At 45.1% G+C, this 18,765-nt stretch overlaps 1 protein-coding gene across 1 annotated transcript in view; it reads right to left on the reverse strand.

Moving 5' to 3' along the window:
• IQCA1 (IQ motif containing with AAA domain 1) overlaps positions 1–18,077 on the reverse strand; it is a 171,178-nt gene extending 153,101 nt beyond the window's left edge. The window contains exons 1-4 of the mRNA XM_068966006.1: positions 17,754–18,077; positions 16,366–16,485; positions 11,548–11,739; positions 8,348–8,419 (exon numbers count right to left, since the gene is read on the reverse strand). Coding sequence (XP_068822107.1) covers positions 8,348–8,419; positions 11,548–11,739; positions 16,366–16,485; positions 17,754–18,077 — 708 coding nt within the window. The remainder of the gene's footprint in view (positions 1–8,347; positions 8,420–11,547; positions 11,740–16,365; positions 16,486–17,753) is intronic.
• Between the last annotated feature and the right edge of the window lie 688 nt (positions 18,078–18,765).

The following is an 18,765-nucleotide window of genomic DNA, read 5'->3' on the forward strand; positions in this document are numbered from 1 at the left end:
TTTCTAGATCATACTCTTAACAGACTAATTTCAAGTTCATAAATCTGAATGAGACAGGCTGGGACCTGGGACCCTTTGCTGCAGCGCTTGCACCTGGACAAGTCTCCTCCAGCAACAAAACACAAAGCAACGAAAAGGGACTAAAAATAACTGTGCATGTACAGTTGTGGTCAATTACAGACAGCAAGATACAGGAAGACCAGACCTCCAACTGCCACTCTGAGGTGGTTGTTCAGTCGCTAAATCCTGTCTGACTCTTTCTGCAACCCCATGGACAGCAGCACACCAGGCTCCTCTGTCCATGGAATCCTCCAGGCAAGAACACTGGAGTGGCCATTGCGTTCTCCATTTCCATTCCCAACCCAGGGATCGAACCTATGTCTCCTGAACTGATACACAATGAAGAAACGGGATTCCCATTTCTCCACATCCTCACTATCCCCTTTACCACTGTGATGTTGGAGAAGACTCTTGAGAGTCCCATGGACTACGAGATCAAACCAGTCAATCCTAAAGGAGATCAGTCCTGAATATTCGTTGGAAGGACTGATGCTGAAGCTCCAATACTTTGGCCACCTGATGTGAACAAGTGATTCACTGGAAAAGGCCCTGATGCTGGGAGAGACTGAAGGCAGGAGGAGAAAGGGATGACAGAGGATGAGATGGTTGGATGGCATCACAGACTCGATGGACATGAGTTTGAGCAAGCTCCAGAAGTTACTGATAGACAGGGAAGCCTGGTGTGCTGTGTCCATGGGGTCACAAAGAGTAGGGCACAACTGAACTGAACTGAACACCTGGGAAGCCTGATACTCTGAGGAGATGAGAGAGAGCAAAAGCAAGGTTCTGGGGGCATGTTTCCTGAACACACAACCATCTTAGGGGTTGGCAAACCACCTACGCCACCCCTCCAGCCTGATCCCTGGACATACCCCTACCCTCATCCTGTATAAGAAACCAGCTCACACCCCCTACCCCCACCCTGGGAGTGAGCAAGGGAACCTGTTCCTTGTGCTTGCTCCCCTTGCTGCATCAGGGCCCCAAAAAAGCCTTGCCTGAACTTCTCCTCCTACCTTATCAATTTCTATCGATTAAGAAGGCCAAGAACTCAGATCTATAACGTGAACAGCACAAAGCAAGGGCCAAAAAAGTTTCTATTTTGAAATCGGTGGCATGTGTATGTTGTTAGGCAATGACTTATTTTGAAACATTTTGTGTTTTGTTACATAGAAAAGTCATCACGGGTCCTGACAGTCATCCTTTGCACAAAATCATTCTGTCATTATAACAGTATGAGGTAATTCTCCAAGATGATAAACATCAGCCACCATTTCTTGAAGGCAACCTGTCCAGGCTGGGTCCGGAAGCCCTTCTAACAGCTCTGGGAAATAGGTGGCACCATCCTTTTTCTAGAGAAGGAGAAACAGAGCCTCGGAGAGCAGGTGAGTGTGTGACTCAAAAGTGTCTCCACTCCCGGCCCACATGGCCGAGGGCCCATCAAGATGCCTGTCTCTTCATCCATCTGGCTGAGCAAGCCTGCAGAGACATGCATCCATTTCTAAGATGCTGCTGCCCCCAGACACTTAGGAAACATTTAAAACAAAACCAAGTGCTGCATAGTCTTTGTATGGATGTGAGAGTTGGGCCATGAAGAAGGCTGAGCACTGAAGAACTGATGCTTTTGAACTGTGGTGTGGAGGAGATTCTTGAGAGACCCTTGGACTGCAAGGAAATCCAGCCAATCAATGCTAAAGGAAATCAACCCTGAATATTCACTGGAAGGACTGATGCTGAAGCTCCAATACTTTGACCACCTGATGCGAATAGCTGACTCACTGGAAAAGACCCTGATGCTGGGATGATCGTGGTAGGAGAAGGGGACAACAGAAGATGAGATGGTTGGATGGCATCACCGACTCGACGGGCATGAGTTTCAGTAAACTCTGGGAGAGAGTGGAGGACAGGGAAGCCTGGTGTGCTGCAGTCCGTGGGGTTGCAAAGAGTTGGATGTGACTTAGCAACTGAACAACAACAAAACAAAGCAAAACAAACCCCCATCTATCAGAGTAAATCTGTTTTTTAGTACATTTACATCTAGAAAACCACCAAAGGTCATTTGGAGCCAAATATGATGAATATGGCACAGAACCAAGCTGGATACTGTGGTTTGGGGTTGAAATCCAAGTGAGATCGTAAAGACCATTTCATTTTGGTTCTCGGTTCATTTTGGCTCTGACAGCAGTTCCCAAAGAGGAGCCTGGAAGTTCTGAGGACAGGGGACCAAGGGGAGCCCCTGGAGAGAGCTGCCTTTCCGGAGCTTTCACTGGGCGCCCAAACTCCTACCTGGGGATTTGTTAATAAGAAAGAAGTTCAATTTATTGACCAAAAAATCATCTATAATGTAGCTTGTTTCATGTTAGAATTTGAAAATGAGCACGGTTTTATGGTGTTTTGAGGATTTAGCTGATGTATTTCAAAGCGTCAGTTCCTCCTCTATAATAAGTGTCCCCTAGTGTTCTTTATTATAATGCAAACAGTGATAGCTTCAGGGTAACATAAAATACGCCACGGTCATGGCAGTAGGACACATTATTTCAAAGGGATCCACAGAAGAAAATGTATTACATTCATTAAGTTTCCTCCTTGATCCACTCCATTGGCTCTGCCAATTAAAATAACTGCACATGAATTTTTAGAGTGCTATTTATTTTCCTTTGTAGATTTTAGAATATAAATATTTAAAATGGCAATATCAAAAAATAATTTATATGGCAATGGTAAAGGCAACATTTGGTCAGGAACTAAGGACATAATGATGTCTTTTGCTCTAATTCTGGATTCAGTTACTAAATAGTCACCCCTGGAAATATGCCAGGCTTCCCACAAAGATATAAACACTGTTTTAATCAGAGAAGGCAACAGTTTATATATTGACATAACAAAATAAAATCATGGAAAAATGAAATTTTAAAATGAGTAGACACTATCTTAATTAGTGATACAGTAGAAAATAGACTTAATTGAAAACATTCCTAGGATTTGGGGTAATGGATTTTTATGGTTATCAGCCAGCCAACAGAAGATACCATTCTTTTAAAAATTGGATCCATACATTTCTCAATGGTGTACAATTTCATAGAACACGTAATACCAAGAGAAGACATGCTTGGAGAAAAAGAAAACTGGAGAAAGTCACATTTAATACAAAACAGACAAGCTGTCCTGTTTCCACTGCCCAAACTCTGTATCGCTGAAAAATTAAAACAGACTTATTTTATTTAAGCTGAGCAAATATAAACGGCAAAGTAAAACAGAAAAATTACAATAAAAAACAAGCAATTCTATCTTTATTTGGTATCAGTGTAAGCCATTAAGACTTTACCATGGAAAAATAGCATTTGACCATTCTCTAAGTTTCTGGTGTACTACACGTAGGTTTTTAGTAAATGTTGGCTGAATCAAATTAAATGGAAATGGTTATGTCAAAACTGCTTCTTATATAAAATTTCATGTTAAATTTAGATTATCTTAGATTGGATCTTCTGACTGCTAGCTTAATTTTTGAAGTAGAAAATTGCAGATAACCAGTTTTTACCAGTATATCTCTTCTCTGTATTTCTCTAATGAGTGGAACAGAGAAATAATTTTGTATCATTACCTGTCCACCTATGTATATATATCAAACAATTCAGAGATCTGAAAAGAAAAATTTGATAATACTCTATGGCCATTTGTTTTTATTTTTAAATATGTGTCTTTTCCCAGTTAACGCAGTAAAATTTAAACAGTTTGGAAAACACAATTAAAACAAAAAACTTCCAAAGTCCTGACATTTAGAAGGAGCATGATTTAAACTTTCTTTTGTGTGCATAGATATATGTACATATTTAGTTTAACTCATATTATATGTGTAATTCTAAATCTTGTATTTTTACTCCGAGCATTTTCACATCAAAAATAAGTCATAAACATTTTGTCAATGGTGGCCTATCATTACTTTAATGCAAGTCCACCATAAATCATTTAACTCTATCCCTACTCGAGAATGCTAGGATTATTTCCAATTTTTCATTAATAAAAACAACATTGTAGGAAATGTTTATGCACATAAACCTTTATTTCTGATGATTTACTTAAGACAGAAATAGAACTGGAGGGAAGGATATATTTTCATGATTGTGTTGCCTCTTTCAGAAAAGCTGAATCAGTTTAACTCACCATATATGAGAATAAACATCTCATCACACTCTTATCAGTAATTATAACTTGATTTTACATTTAAGTCTTTAATCCATTTTGAGCTTATTTTTGTGTATGGTGTTAGTATGTGCCAGCTCAGTTGCTTCAGTTGTGTCTGACTCTCTGCAACCCCATGGACTGTAGCCCGCCAGGCTCCTCCGTCCAAAGGATTCTCCAGGCACGAATACTGGAGCGGGTTGCCATTTCCTTCTTTAGGAGATCTTCCTAATCCAAAGATTGAACCCACGTCTTGTGTGTCTCCTGCACTGGTGAAGGTGAAAGTGAAGCCGCTCAGTCATGTCCAACTCTTTGCAACCCCATGGACACCAGGCTCCTCCGTCCATGGGATTTTCTAGGCAAGAGTACTGGAGTGGGTTGCCATTTCCTTCTCCAGGGAACTTCCCGACCCAGGGATCGAACCCAGGTCTCCCACACTGAATGTTCTAACTTCATTCTTTACATTTAGCTGTCCAGTTTTTTCAGCACCACTTATTGAAGAGGCTGTCTTTTCTCCATTTATACTCTTGCCTCTCTGTCATAGATTAATTGACCATGGTCAAATAATGGGTTTATTTCTGGGCTTTCTATCCTGTTCTGTTGATTTATGTGTCTTTTTTTGTGACAGTACCATGCTGTTTTGATTATAGTAGCTTTGTAGCATAGTCTGAAATCAGGAAGTCTGATTGCTCTAGCTGTTTTTCCTTCTCAAGATTGCTTTGGTTATTTGAGGTCTTTTGTGATTCCATACAAATTAAAAAAAAAACTTTTGTCCTAGTTCTATGAAAAATGCCATTGGTAATTTGATAGGGATTACACTGAATCTGAGGAGGGCATGGCAACCCGCTCTAGTATTCTTGCCTGGAGAATCTCCTGGACTGAGGAGCCTGGCGGACTGTAGTCCATAGGGCTGCAAAGAGTCAGACTGGACTGAGGTAACTGAGTGTGCAGCATGCACACCAGGTCTATAAATCGCCATGTGTAGTGTGGTCATTGGAGAAGGAAAGGGCAACCCACACCAGTGTTCTTGCCTGGAAAATCCCATGGACAGAGGAGCCTGGTGGGCTACAGTCCACAGGGTCACACGAGTCAGACACAACTTAGCAACTAGAGAGTGAGAGAGAGAGAGAGAGTATGGTCGTTTAACAATATTAACTCTTCTAATATAATTATAACTTGAAAAAACTTCCCTCCCCAAAAAGACTGGTAAAACTTGCCTCTGTTACCAGTGCTAAGCTATACGTGTTTCACGGTTTAACATACCTGAAATTAGGGATATACGTATTACAAAAAAGGAGGTGTTTTGATTTATTTGCCCAAACATTTTCTTTCACTTTCCATCATGATGTATCCTATAATGAATGAAATCTTAGATTCAATGAAATACAGTGTCTCATTAAATTTTTAACTTGTAGTTTTTTTGACATGTATTAACATGTGAATAGTCATGATTCATATAAAACCATTTCAGTATACATTTCAATGTCTCAGTGAGCTAAAAAAATTTTTTTTAACTGTGGTGAAAAACATGTAACATAAAATGTATTACCTTTACCATTTGTAAGTAAACCATTCAGTAGTGTTGAGTATATTCATGTTGCTGTGCAATAGATTTGGAGAGATGTTTTTATTTTCCAAACTGAAAATTTATACCCATTGAACAACTGCTAGCTTCCCTCCACCATGCCCTGGCATCCACCCTTCTAGTTCCTGTTTCTACAGGTTTGACAACTTTAGATCCCCTATAAAGATGGAAGCGTGCGGGATTTGTCTTTTTGTGACTGGCCTGTCTCACTTAGCGTAACCCCCTCAAAGTTCATCCCTGTAGCATGAGTCAAGATTTCCCTCTTTCAATGGCTGAATAATATTCCACCCAGCACCGTCTTAAAATCATAAAGATCTGTAACAGCTGGCAGTGACTCACCAGTCTGATGCTCACAGTGCCCCACCAACCAAGAAACGGAAGAGGAGCTGCGATCCCAGGGGCCCTCAATCCCCCACAGAAATGTGGACTCGTTTTTGAAAATCAAAGATGAAAGGGAAATCAAGAATGCAGGTGATCAAATCAGGGTACTTCTCGAATCACATATGGCCCTCTGGGATGAGTCAGCATATTCTTTGAGACAGTAAAGGCTGGCCACCACAACTGAGACTCTGCACACAGGTGTGGTGGGCACACGCCCCTTCACCAGGCAAAGATGCTCTTCCAGGCGTTGGCACCATGGTGGTGAATCCCCTCCTCAAGCAAAATAACGCCTGTTTCCCATCCTGTGCTGACAACAGATGACGCACCCAACGTGCAGGTGGAGCGGTCAGGAGGAGGGGTCAGAGGAAAGCGTGTGTGCTCGCTGAGTCATTTCAATCTGACTCTGTGCGATCCTATGAACTGTAGCCCACCAGGCTCCTCTGTCCATGGGATTCTCCAGGCAAGAATACTGGAGCAGGCTGACATTTCCTTCTCCCAGAGGAAAATGTATGCTATCCTAAAATGATTTATCACACCATCTGGCATTTAGGACAGATCAGGACAAAAGCGATCCAAGAGCAGAGAGTGGGTTCTGCGATCAACCAAAAATGAGATGGTTTAAATTCTCTTTAAACAGTCTAAATTTAAATCTAAATTTACTTTAGATTTAAAGTAAATGAAAAGACCTTATCAGCGACATTACTGTATATAGAAAAAGTAGCATTTGGTCCCACACTCGGGGCACTGCTCTAAGACCTTCATCACTTTGTCTTAAAAAACACAGAGTGGACCCTACAACTCCCCGATTACCATTGGACTAGAGCAAAGCTTCCCTCATGGCTCAGTTGGTAAAGAATCCACCTCCAGTGCAGGAGACCCCAGTTCAATTCCAGGGTTGGGAAGATCTGCTGGAGAAGGGATAGGCTACCCACTCCAGTATTCTTGGGCTTCCCTTGTGACTCAGCTGGTAAAGAATCCACCTGCAATGTGGGAGACCTGGGTTCGATCCCTGGGGTTGGGAAGATCCCCTGGAGATGGGAAAGGCTACCCACTCCAGTATTCTGGCCTGGAGAATCCCATGGACCCCATAGTCCATGGGGTCGCAAAGAGTTCGACACGACTGAGAGAACTTCACTTTCACTATCAGGGCAAAGCTGATGCACACCACTTTCGTGATCCTCACATGGGGCTGTAAGCAGCTCACCCAGCTGCCATGTGGACAGTCCACGTGGCAAGGGGCTGGGGGTCACTTCCAGCTAACAACTAGGAAAAGACTGAGGCACTCAGCCTGGCAGCCCACCAGGAACCGAATCTGGCCCACAATCACACAAGCTTGGGCATTGTTTCTTCCCTGGTTGAACCTCAGGTGAGACCCCATCCCCAGCTAATACCCAGATTGCCACCTATGAGCCCTGGAGCAAAGGACTCAGCCAAGCCCAGACCCCTGACCCACAGAGACTGAGGGAGCGGGGTTGTGCTGTTGAAGCTGCTAAATTTGTGGTAATAACTAAGGAATATACCCGTTCAACTCTTGATTCAGTAATCACCAGATCCCTTGGAGAAGGCAATGGCAACCCACTCCAGTATTCCTGCCTGGAGAATCCCCATAGACTGAGGAGCCTGGCAGGCTACAGTCCCTGGGGTCGCAAACAGTCAGACAGAGTGGACTTCCACTTCACTTCACTTCATGGAGATCACCCAGGAGAAGGCAGTTATACTGGGGCAAACCCATTCTCCCGGTCATGCATACTAACAGATATTAACAGAGTGGAGGCCACAGCTGATACTGGTGAGCAGCTCACAGCTTGTCCCTGCTTCAGAGCAGCCCACGTACTCCAACAGATGTCTAAACAGACACGACCCTGTGTCTCCAGAACCCCTCCCCTCCCCAGGGAGGCTTCTAGATAATACACGGGATTCCACTCTCTTAAGTCACCAGTCGTGTTTTTTGTTTTCCTTTCTTTTCTCAAATGCTCCTTAAGGAGGACACGAGTCTTACAGATTCTATTCCACTCTCTTAAGTCACCGGTCGTGTTTTTTGTTTTCCCTTCTTTTCTCAAATGCTCCTTAAGGAGGACATGAGTCTTACAGATTCTACGGTCTTTAAGAGAACCAGACGCTGATCTTGTCTATAAGAAAACTTACCATACCCAGAAATATCATCTCCTTTTCTCTCTCTCTTTCGGTTCTCTTGCACTGATGGAAACCTCGCCAAACCTAAAGACAAAGAAACGCTTGCTTAATACATAAAGATAAATCAAACACAGTCATACCATTTCTCCCACATAACCTGCACTTGCCAGATGATGCAACGATGATGTAATCAGGGTTGCACACGAGTCTGTGTTGATGGAGTGCTTTTCCTTCTGTGATCACAGTGACATTTTTAAAGAAAGAGTGAAACACAGAAGTGGCCTATGCCACTGTCCACTGTCCGAGGACCCAACTGTGGACCCTGAGAAGAACCTTGTCCCAATATCCCCTATTAAACAAGGAGGACGAAGGCAGTTCTGTCCACCCAGGGACAAAAGAGGAGCCACCCTCATCCAAGACCCTGGTAGCAACTGCAGAGCGTACTGCTGACCCAGTGACAGCCTCACGCCTGTTAGGATGGATGTTACTGAAAAGACCAGAGATAACAAGTGTCAGAGAGGATGTGAAGATAAGGGAAGCTTCCAGTATGGTTGGTGGGCATGGAACTGGGTACAGCTGCTATGGAAAGCAGTAAGCAGAGTGCTCAAAAAATTAAAAATAGAACTACTGTGTGCTCCGGAAATTCCACTCCTGGGTATTTGTCGGAAAAAAAGGAAAACACTAACTTGAAAAGATACATGCACACCAGTGTTCAACGCAGCACCATTCCCAACAGCCAAGACATGGAGACAGCTCATCTGTTGACGGATGAGCATATAAAGAAACCCTGGTATATACATACAAGGAAGCATGATTCAGCCACAAAGAGAAGGAAGTTCTCATCTGCGACAACATGGATGAATTTTAAGGGCATGATGCTAAGAGAAATAAGTCGTAAGAAGACAAGCAACTTATGGGTTCACTTACACGTGGAATCCAAAAATACCGAGTGCATAGAAATAGAGTAGCTTTCGTGGCTGCCAGGGGTTGGGCAGGTGAGGGAGACAGGTGAAGGTGGTCAAGGACCAATTATAACGTGAACACGTTCTGGGGATGCAGAGTGTATTGTGTGGTGGCTGCAGTGAACAGCGCTGTATCTCATACCTGCAGGCTGCTAGGGGAGCACACCTTACACGCTCTCAGTGTAAGGAAAACGGCATTCACGCGAGGTGATGCGTGCGTTAAGTGTGACCGATTCCTGTGGTCATCGTAATGAAATGCACATATGCATCTAACCATGATGTCATACATTGCAAAGTCACGTAGGGTGACGTCAATTATATCTCCATAAATCTGCAGAACATAAAGAAATAGCCTATAGTTTTTTTTCTTTTTATGGTGAGATTCCTCTACCTGTATTTCTTCAAGAGAAACTCCTTGATTGCAGGATTGGGGCTAAATCTGAGGGTGGTACTTCATGGTTTTACAAGATTTCCACTGTAACGTGGAGAAATATTACAGAGTAGCATCCAAGAACCGTACAAGTCAAGCCTTGAACTCAGATGTGTATCCCATATCCCATATCCCAGAAATTCCAAATCCCATAGAGAACAGACACTCAGCTGCCAAGTGGGGTTGGAAAAAAAATGGAGTGGAAGCTGGTGGGAGATGCAGCTATTATTATTATTACTTTTTACTGCCTTTAGAAAAATTTTAATTGGAGGATAATTGATTTACAGTGTTGTGCTGGTTTCAACAATGTCTGTCAGCTGTATGCATCCATGTATCCCATCTCTCTGGCCCTCCCTCCCACATCCCACCCTTCTAGGTCATCACAGAGCACTGGGCTGAGCTCCCTGTGTTATAGAGCAACTTCCTACAATTTCACACATAGGACTATATACATGGGAGAAGGCAATGGCACCCCACTCCAGCACTCTGGCCTGGGAAACCCCACAGACAGAGGAGCCTGGCGGGCTGCAGTCCACGGGGCCACACAGAGTCGGACACGACTGAGCGACTGAACAAATGTGCACAGGTCACCGCCACACTTTCAAGTCGCCCCGCCCTCTCCCTCCCCACTGTGTCCCTAAGCCCACTCTCTCTGTCTGCGTCTCTACTCCTGCTCTGCAAACAGGGTCATCAGCACCCCTGTCATATATAGGATGGGTAACAACAAGCTCCTACTATAGAGCATAGGAAAGCTATTCTCTATCCTCTGATAAACCATAATGGAAAATACGAAAAAGTACACACACATATGCATACAAACACGCACACAACTGAATCACTTTGCTGTACAGTAAAAATTAACAAAACATTGTAAATCAACTATATTTCAATAAAATAAATTAAAAAAGACTTTATGTCCCCACAGAAACTTGAAAGAAAGTAGTCTTTTTCTGCCTCTCCTCAGAAACACAATTCCCATTCAAACACAATTGGGGACAAGAGCTCTGAGCTTCTGGTTCCCCTTTATGTCCTTATACTCGCTTTCTTGCCAATCTAATCCTAATTTGTATCGAGCTGCAGTTTTCTTCATTTTTCCATTAGCAACCTCAGTCACAATTTGAAAAAAGATGGGAGTATAAATCGAGGGGGTCATCTGACAAAGGCAAGGAAATTTCCAGGGCTCCTTCTAAAAGGAGCATCCATGTGTGGTCATCATCGGTGTTCCCTGGAGCTTCCCTGTGAATGGTACACACTTCTCTAAGCTCCTAGGTGTTAACCCTGCTCCCTTCTATAATCACGTCTGTGTGTAAATGTAGTTTTAAAAATTCAGTGAGGGCTTATACTGCAATACTGCCTCTGAAAGTTATAGATGATTTTTAAAAATACTTCAATAAAAGGTCCTGAGTTTCAGACCTATTTATAATGCAATATGAAAAAACATAACCAAGCGTGCTTAACAGTTTCCCCAGGATAAAACAGTCTTTTCTGGAATTTAGTCCAGTTCTACTAAAGGCTTCTCTAGTGGCTCAGACCATCAACAATTTGCCTGCAATGCAGGAGACCTGGGTTTGATCTTCCCTGGGTGGGGAAGACCCTTCGGAGGAGGAAATAGCAACCCTCTCCAGTATCCTTGACTGGAGAATTCCATGGACAGAGAAGCCTGGTGGGCTACAGTCCCACCAGGTGGGCTGCAAAGAGTCGGACACGACCAAGTGACCAACACGATCACTCTTCTCCTAGAGGTGGGGCTTGGGAATGTTGAGTTCCGGAGCTCCCCCCACCCCCGGTCTGCGTCTCCACCTTGTCCCCCATGGTCACACCTTCTGGATTCTCAGTGCAGCGGCGCTCACATCTGCCACTTTATCGCCGAGTAACCTGGCTTGCTTGGCTCTGTATTCTTGCAGGTAGATCTGCTTCATGAACATGGCTCTCAGGCGCCCTTGCCGTGCCCTCTCAGCAATCTGGATCAATTTAACAGCCTCTTCTAGGGGGATAGGCTTTACTTGGTATTTCTGCAAAAACATTTAAGATAAATCAATGTTTAAACACGCTCATGACCTTAACTGATTCCAGAAACATCACATGCTTACTTCTAACACCACCCTGCTAAGAGTCTCCAAACTACAGAGAGAACTGTAGCCATTTGATACGAATCATTTTTTTTCCCATGCATTCGCATATTTTGATAATATGTCATGTTCACGCTGTGAGCCTGTATGTAAGGACCTGTTAAGCCTTCCTCTACCATTCTGAACAAAACACTAATTAGCTCCACAATGTTTTAGGTTGGCAGCAGACTATACGAGGGATGCCAATGAAAATGGATCGAAATCAACCTGAAATGGCTACCAACATTCCATTAACTTCATAGTAGAAGTGTAGAAATTAAAACCATAGATCTACTATGAGAATTTAAAACGGGAAATACAGACGGAGGCAAATGCTGGCTTTAAAATCAATTACAGAACCATGTAGTGAATGTGACTAATATTCGGACCATTTCAGGAGCATTTAACTTTGTAAGAGAAACCTCTCCCAGCACCTCCATATTTGTCCTTTAAAACATCTAACCGTGGTGGGAACTGCTCAAGAATGCTGCCTTTGGAGATCTCACATGGGGGAAGTTTGGGCAGAGTCAGGAGGGGCAGTGCAGCTTTTCGAGGACAGGGATGTGAGCAAGGCTGCTGCTGGTGGGGGGGTGCGTCCAGGGCCCTGAGTGGGCTCAGGCCCAAGGCCCTCTGTCATCCCAGGAGAAAGGGCGAAGCTGTGGACCTGGTCTGGCTTCACCCAAGCCTCCTGCCTGGACAGAGGCATAAGGGAGAGGCTGTTTGAATCAAAAAACCACTCAATCATGGGCTGAGTCCTTGCCCAGGCCTCAGGGGGCAGCAACGGCCACACGTGGGTCCAGGCAGGAGAGTGCAGCCCACGGGCAGGTGCTGTAGCTCATCCCCTGGGCCACCGTTCCTCAGGACGGTCACTTCGTGTAACAGGGGCAGCAGTGGGGAATGCAGAGAAGGTGGCAAGAAAGGGAGGGAAGGGCCATTTACTGAGGACCTATAGATGCCAGAAATGCTTTCCACATGCTTTCTCATCCAATTCACAAGGCAACAGCCAAGACAGGTATTACTGTGACCCAGGCTGGGGACTTCCCTGCTGGCCCAGCGGCTAAGACTCCACACTCCCAAAGCAGGGTCTGGGTCTGATTCCTGGTCAAGGAACTAAGATTCCAAGTGTAGCAACTAAAGATCACGAATGCTGCAACCAATACCCAACGCAGCCAAATATTCATCTGTAAAGGGCTTCCCTGGTGGCTCAGGTGCTAAAGAATCTGCCTGCAGTGTGGGAGACCCTCGTCTAATCCCTGGGTCAGGAAGATCCACTGGAGAAGGGAAGGGCAACCCACCCCAGTACTGTTCCTGGAAAATTCCATGGACAGAGGAGTCTGGTGAGTTATAGTTCACGGCATTGCAAAGAGTCAGACAGGACTGAGAGACTAACACTTTCCCTTTTGTACACATATAAAAAGACAACTGAGGCTGAAGAAAGTAAAGTAATTCATGCAGTTCCCATGGTTAGTAAGGGATTCACCCCATTTGAAGTGAGACAGGTCACCCTCTTTCATGAAAGCACCCACGGCCCCTCAGCATGGAGGCACTAGAGCCTTCCAAGGAAGCTCTTTCACACAACTGCTCAGGGCTCGGTGTCCAGGGGCATCTTGCTGCTTCAGATTTGAAGGGAGCAGTTCTTTTCAATAACGCACTTTGGAAGTGAAGGTAAAGTGAATATTGTGTGCGTGCAAAGTTGCTTCAGTTGTGTCTGACTCTTTGTGACTCCATGGATTGTAGCCTGCCAGGTTCCTCTGTCCATGGGATTCTCCAGGCAAGGATACTGGAGTGGGTTACCATTTCCTTCTCCAGGGGAATCTTCCCGACCCAGGGGTCAAACCTGCATCTCTTAAAGTCTCCTCCTGCGCTGGCAGACAGGTTCTTCACCACCAGTGCCGCCTGGGAAGCCCAAAATAAATATTGCTGTGCTGTGCTTAGTCCCTCAGTCGTGTCTGACTCTTTGTGACCCTGTAAACTGTAGCCCACCAGGCTCCTCTGTCCATGGGCTTCTCCAAGCAAGAATATTGGAATGGGCTGCCACGCCCTCCTCCAGGGGATCTTCCCAACCCAGGGATCCAACCCAGGTCTCCCGCAATGCAAGCAGATTCTTTACCATTTGAGCCACTGGGGAAGCCCAAAATAAATATTATGCTGGTATAGATCAGGTGATGTATGTACAAACCCTTACGCGTAGAGCAGGTGCTCAGCAAACGCCATTCATTACTGTCTGTTTCCTTTCGATTGCACACTGCCATTCTGAAAATAATTCCAGCCCTTATGGGATACATGTGAGGGATTTGAGATGTCCACTCAACACAACAAAGGTATCTGAACGTTAGTGGAGGCCATAAGAGTAAATACTCAGCATGACCAGTGCAGAAGTGGGCAGTTATTTTCCCTTTATCAAAATTCTTCATATGGGGATGTCCCTGGTGGTCCAAAGGCTAAAACTCTGCACTCCTAATGAAGATGGCCTAGGTTTGATCCCTGATCTGGAAACTAAGATCCCATATGCCACACAGAAAAAAAAAAAAGAATAAAAAAATCCTTCTTGGGATATACATTGTAAGTATCTGCAAGAAACAGCTTAAGGCAAGAGCAGGGGGTCCAGTGAGACAATGACAGGCCCAGAAAAGTCACACAGACACCCAGGTGTTGCCCGGAGGCCCCATGTTCCACTGAGCACCCTTAGGTACCCCAGAAATGGGGCCTGGAAAACAGAGATGAACGGCTCGACCTAAGAAGGAGAGAGGAGCTGCTGAGGCTGAATGCTGAGTGAAGGAGAGGCAGAAACCTTTCTATTGCTGACCCTGAATGAGCCAAGATGGACGGGGAGAGGAGAAACGGCAGGAAGGAGGTCTTACTGTGACTGCGCCGCGTGCGATGTAATTGCCCTTCTCTGTCTTCTGCAGTGCGTGTCAACGCTCTGGGCCAAGGACTCCCAGGGGTGGGGATGACTGGTCAGGGGGCGGGTTCTGTTCTAGTGATGTGGGAACTGGAGGCACAGACCCAGGAGCCTGTGGTGAAGGGATGACTGGACGACCCCCAAGGCCAGATTCCCAGGAGTCCATTTGGAAGAAAGTCTGATGCAGAAGAGGGGCCACATGTTTAGGGGAGGAGCAGTGGCTGGAGGGGTGGTCCTGAGTGAGGTGGGTCAGGCAAGGCGTCTGCAGGGACATTGTGTCACACCAGGCTCTGCAGGAAAAGGACCGCTTTACTGGCTGGCATGTATGGCCAGGGTATGAAGTCGCCCGTGCAAAACGACAGGTGGCTCAGGGCTCAGTGTGTGTGCTCACAGAGAGCAGTACTCGACCTAGGTCCCGCGGCGGGCCGATAGGGCACGCGCTGCTCCCTCCCCGCTGCCATCCCGGGGACACCTGGAATCTTCCTTAACACTGTGGCGCAGCGCAGGCTGGCAATGCCCCCATGGGGCATACCCGTCTGAAGGCCACGGGAGTCATCTTCCCCTGTGCACCTAGGCTGCACCCACAGTCTCAGCATGGCTACTAACGATGCCCCTGCCACCCTGCACCATCCCTGGGTGGACGGTCCGCTGCTGCCTTAATGCCTTGGCCGGGAAGACCAGCCGGAGGGCGGAGGGCGGGAGGCATCACTCTGGAGGCAGGGAGGGCCACTGGAACGCATCAGGTTGCGATGACAGTGCCCTGCGGAAAGAGCTGCCCGCCAGGAGGCTGCAGAGAAATAAATGCAGAATCCATGAGAAGGCAGAGAGAGTTAAAGCCAAGACAGCTACTGTAACAGGCAGAGGGTGCAGCTGCACGCATACTGGGGGACAGAGGAGGAAAGCGGTTAGAGCTCCCACTGGGCTTTGCCCGGGGCTGTCCAAGGGTTCTACGGGTTTCCCCCCTTTTCCCAGAGAAAGTCTGCTCCAGGTGATCTAAGTGCCACTCAACTTGAAGTTACTTTTTAAGATTTTTTTTTTTAGATGTGGACCGTTGTTGAAGTCTTTATTGAATATGTTATAACATTGCTAGTTCTTTTTTTTTGTTAAATCCTTTGGTTTTTTGGCCACGAGGCATGTGGAATCTTAGCTCCCCAACTAGGGATGGGACTTGCACCCCCTTAATTGGAAGGCAAAATCTCAACCACTGGACCCCCACAAAAGTCTCCCTCAGCTTGAAGTTATAGGAGGTCAATCAGCATTTTCAAAAAGTGTGGTTTATAGCTCCTAGTTACTCAGTACTTAATTATTTTACAAGAACATTCAGTTTCTGACCGTAGGCTGGGTGACTTTGAGATGAAACATGAGATTGAGTCGATCACCTACTCAATCTCAGAGCTTCTGATTTAACCAATACTGTGTTTTGATCTCTAAGTTCTTGGACAAGAGTGGCTACAACTGGTCAAAAACACAGCCAGAAGTTATGCAATGTCTTACTGACTGAATAACATGAGGGAAAGGCTGTTGCTCTCCTCGCATTGAGAACAGTCCCGTTTCTCCTACACTTAGGAGCGGCAGAAAAGGAGGTTTTACAGATTATGCAATGCAGTTTATTAAAATGATATACAAACCTTTGCAGATACACCTAATCCACTTTCTGCTAATATCTGAGAAAGGATTTTCTCTCTTCCTTTTATGACTTCCAACTTCTCCTTCAAAAAATACTTGGGTATGGGGATATCTAACTGTTGCTAGAGAAGAGAAAGAAGAAACAAAAGAGCACTTCGGTCACAATTCCAGGACCCAAATCCATGTAAAACCCACAGTCAGGACAAGGGCATCAGAGACTCACGACCTCCTACCCTCACTTACAAGGTGAGGAAGCCAGTGGTGTGAAGACAGCTTGTCCCCATATGGCAGGCACAAATAAAGTCAAAGGGGGAAAGTATAACATATCTCACTCTGATCATTATTGCAAAATTCCAGTAATCCATATCAATTAGGCCTCAATGAACTAATGATAGCTTGAGGAATTTTCTTTAAAGAAATATAATCTTATCTGAGCCTACCTAAAATAATAATTTAAATTCAGATAGCAAAGAATTGAGCTATAGAGCTCTTCAAATTAAATCTAATAATTTAACATCAGCACATTGACCATTTGTGTGTAAATGGTTACAATTAAAAAAAAATAATTTGGTTTTATTTTTACCTTAATTACCCCATTGCAAAAATCATTTACAAAATGAATTTGCTTTATTAGAAAACTTGTTTCTATACACTAGTTTAAGCTCCTGTTCTTCATTTGTGTGCAGGTATTTCAGACTGTTGCTGAGTCACTTAGTTGTGTCCAACTCTTTGCGACCCCAGGGACTGCAGCACACCAGGCTTCCCTGTCTTTCACCATCTCCCAGAGTTTGCTCAAAGTCATGTCCATTGAGCTGGTGACATCATCCAACTATCTCATCCTGTTAGTGGAGGAGAATGTTTCCCATTCCAAGGTCAATGATCAAAACTGTAGAAGTGTTACTAAAGGATTTGAGTCACCACTGACCCAAAGCAAAGGAGGAGCTGCATCTTCCTGGGAATTAGGAACCAGCAACCAAGGGGCTGCTCATCAAGAAGATGATGGGAGGCAAAGGCCAGAGAGAGCTGTCTTCTGGAAACAGAAGAAGTGGCATTGCTGTTGGAAACTGGGGGGATTATTTGTGAAAGGGTCCTACTCCATTCTTCCAACTGGCTCGGGCAGATACCGTGGTGACAAGTAAGACCACAGCAACCCCAGTGTTCAGCAGGCCTCAGGGCCGTGCAACGACTCATCTGAACCAACAGCTGAATGAACCCCATCCTTGTCCACGGCAGTAAAGTCTCATTGAAGGGCTATGCTTCAACTTTCAATATAACATGCAATCAGTCAATATGCCTAGAAAGTCTGTAGGTTATTGCTTACAGGCCTACATATCTTATTTACCACAAAAAGAAACTAATATTTAAAAAAAAAAAAAACTTAAGTACTTACAGGTGCCAGCTTTAGATCCTGTAAGATATCATCAAAGTAATGGAACTCAGTTAATTCCAGCTCAACCATCTCATTCTTCAGCTCCAGGATGCGACCCATCACTGCATCCAGGATTTTTCGGATCAGAATGCGTTTCTGTGGGTGGACTATCTGGTCATAGACATTCTCCAGGTTTCTGAAGATCTGCACGTATTTTATGTAGAAGGTAGCTAACATCTGGAAGATGAACACTTGATTCCTCTGTGGTTCCATCATCTTCTGAGATTCTTTATCAAGCAAAGAATTGAGGGCTTCTTGGGTCTGATGCCACATCTTATTATACATTCTAAGGGAAGACAGAGTAGACAGTTCAGGAAGCAGAAATTACTTTGCAAGGCATAGATACTGGGCATCTGGTGCAACAAAAAGTAACATACCATAAATATGAGCTGAGAACACCGCATGTGGTTACAATATTCTTTAGACCACATATGTTCCGTTTTGTTGTGCATGTGAGTTTTGGATATGACTACAACTATTATTATCAAATAAATAGTTTAAAAAGCCTTTCACCTTTTGTGGAAGAAGGGGGCAGTGGAGGGGAGACCCTTCCATCTAACTCTCCCATTCCTCAGCCTCCTTGGCTGCACGCCTCCTCAGTTCATTCCAACTCGACCCATCACCGCATCCTGGAGCCAAAGAATGACATGGCTGAGTTGGAATTAACTGAGTTACCAACCAGTCTGGGAGGCTGGCTCCTCACCCTTGTCTGAGTCAGTGAGGGGTGCAGCCGGGGGTGCTGAGGAGTGGAGGGTTAGATGGAAGGGTGTCCCCTCCATTGCCCCCTTGGCCACTCCCCACCCCCCACACCACAATCCCTTGCTGGTTTCCCAAGATTCAGCCCACACTTTTGCCACCTGGCCCCCTATTCGACCCCCACCCCCCCATCCCCCCACTGTACCCCATCCCCCCATTCCCACTGAGCATGCCCTCCTATCCCTGCCAGGACTCTGATCAATACATTCATGGAAGA

The sequence above is a fragment of the Capricornis sumatraensis genome, chromosome 2, assembly GCF_032405125.1.
Source record: "Capricornis sumatraensis isolate serow.1 chromosome 2, serow.2, whole genome shotgun sequence".
Classification (NCBI taxonomy): domain Eukaryota; kingdom Metazoa; phylum Chordata; class Mammalia; order Artiodactyla; family Bovidae; genus Capricornis; species Capricornis sumatraensis.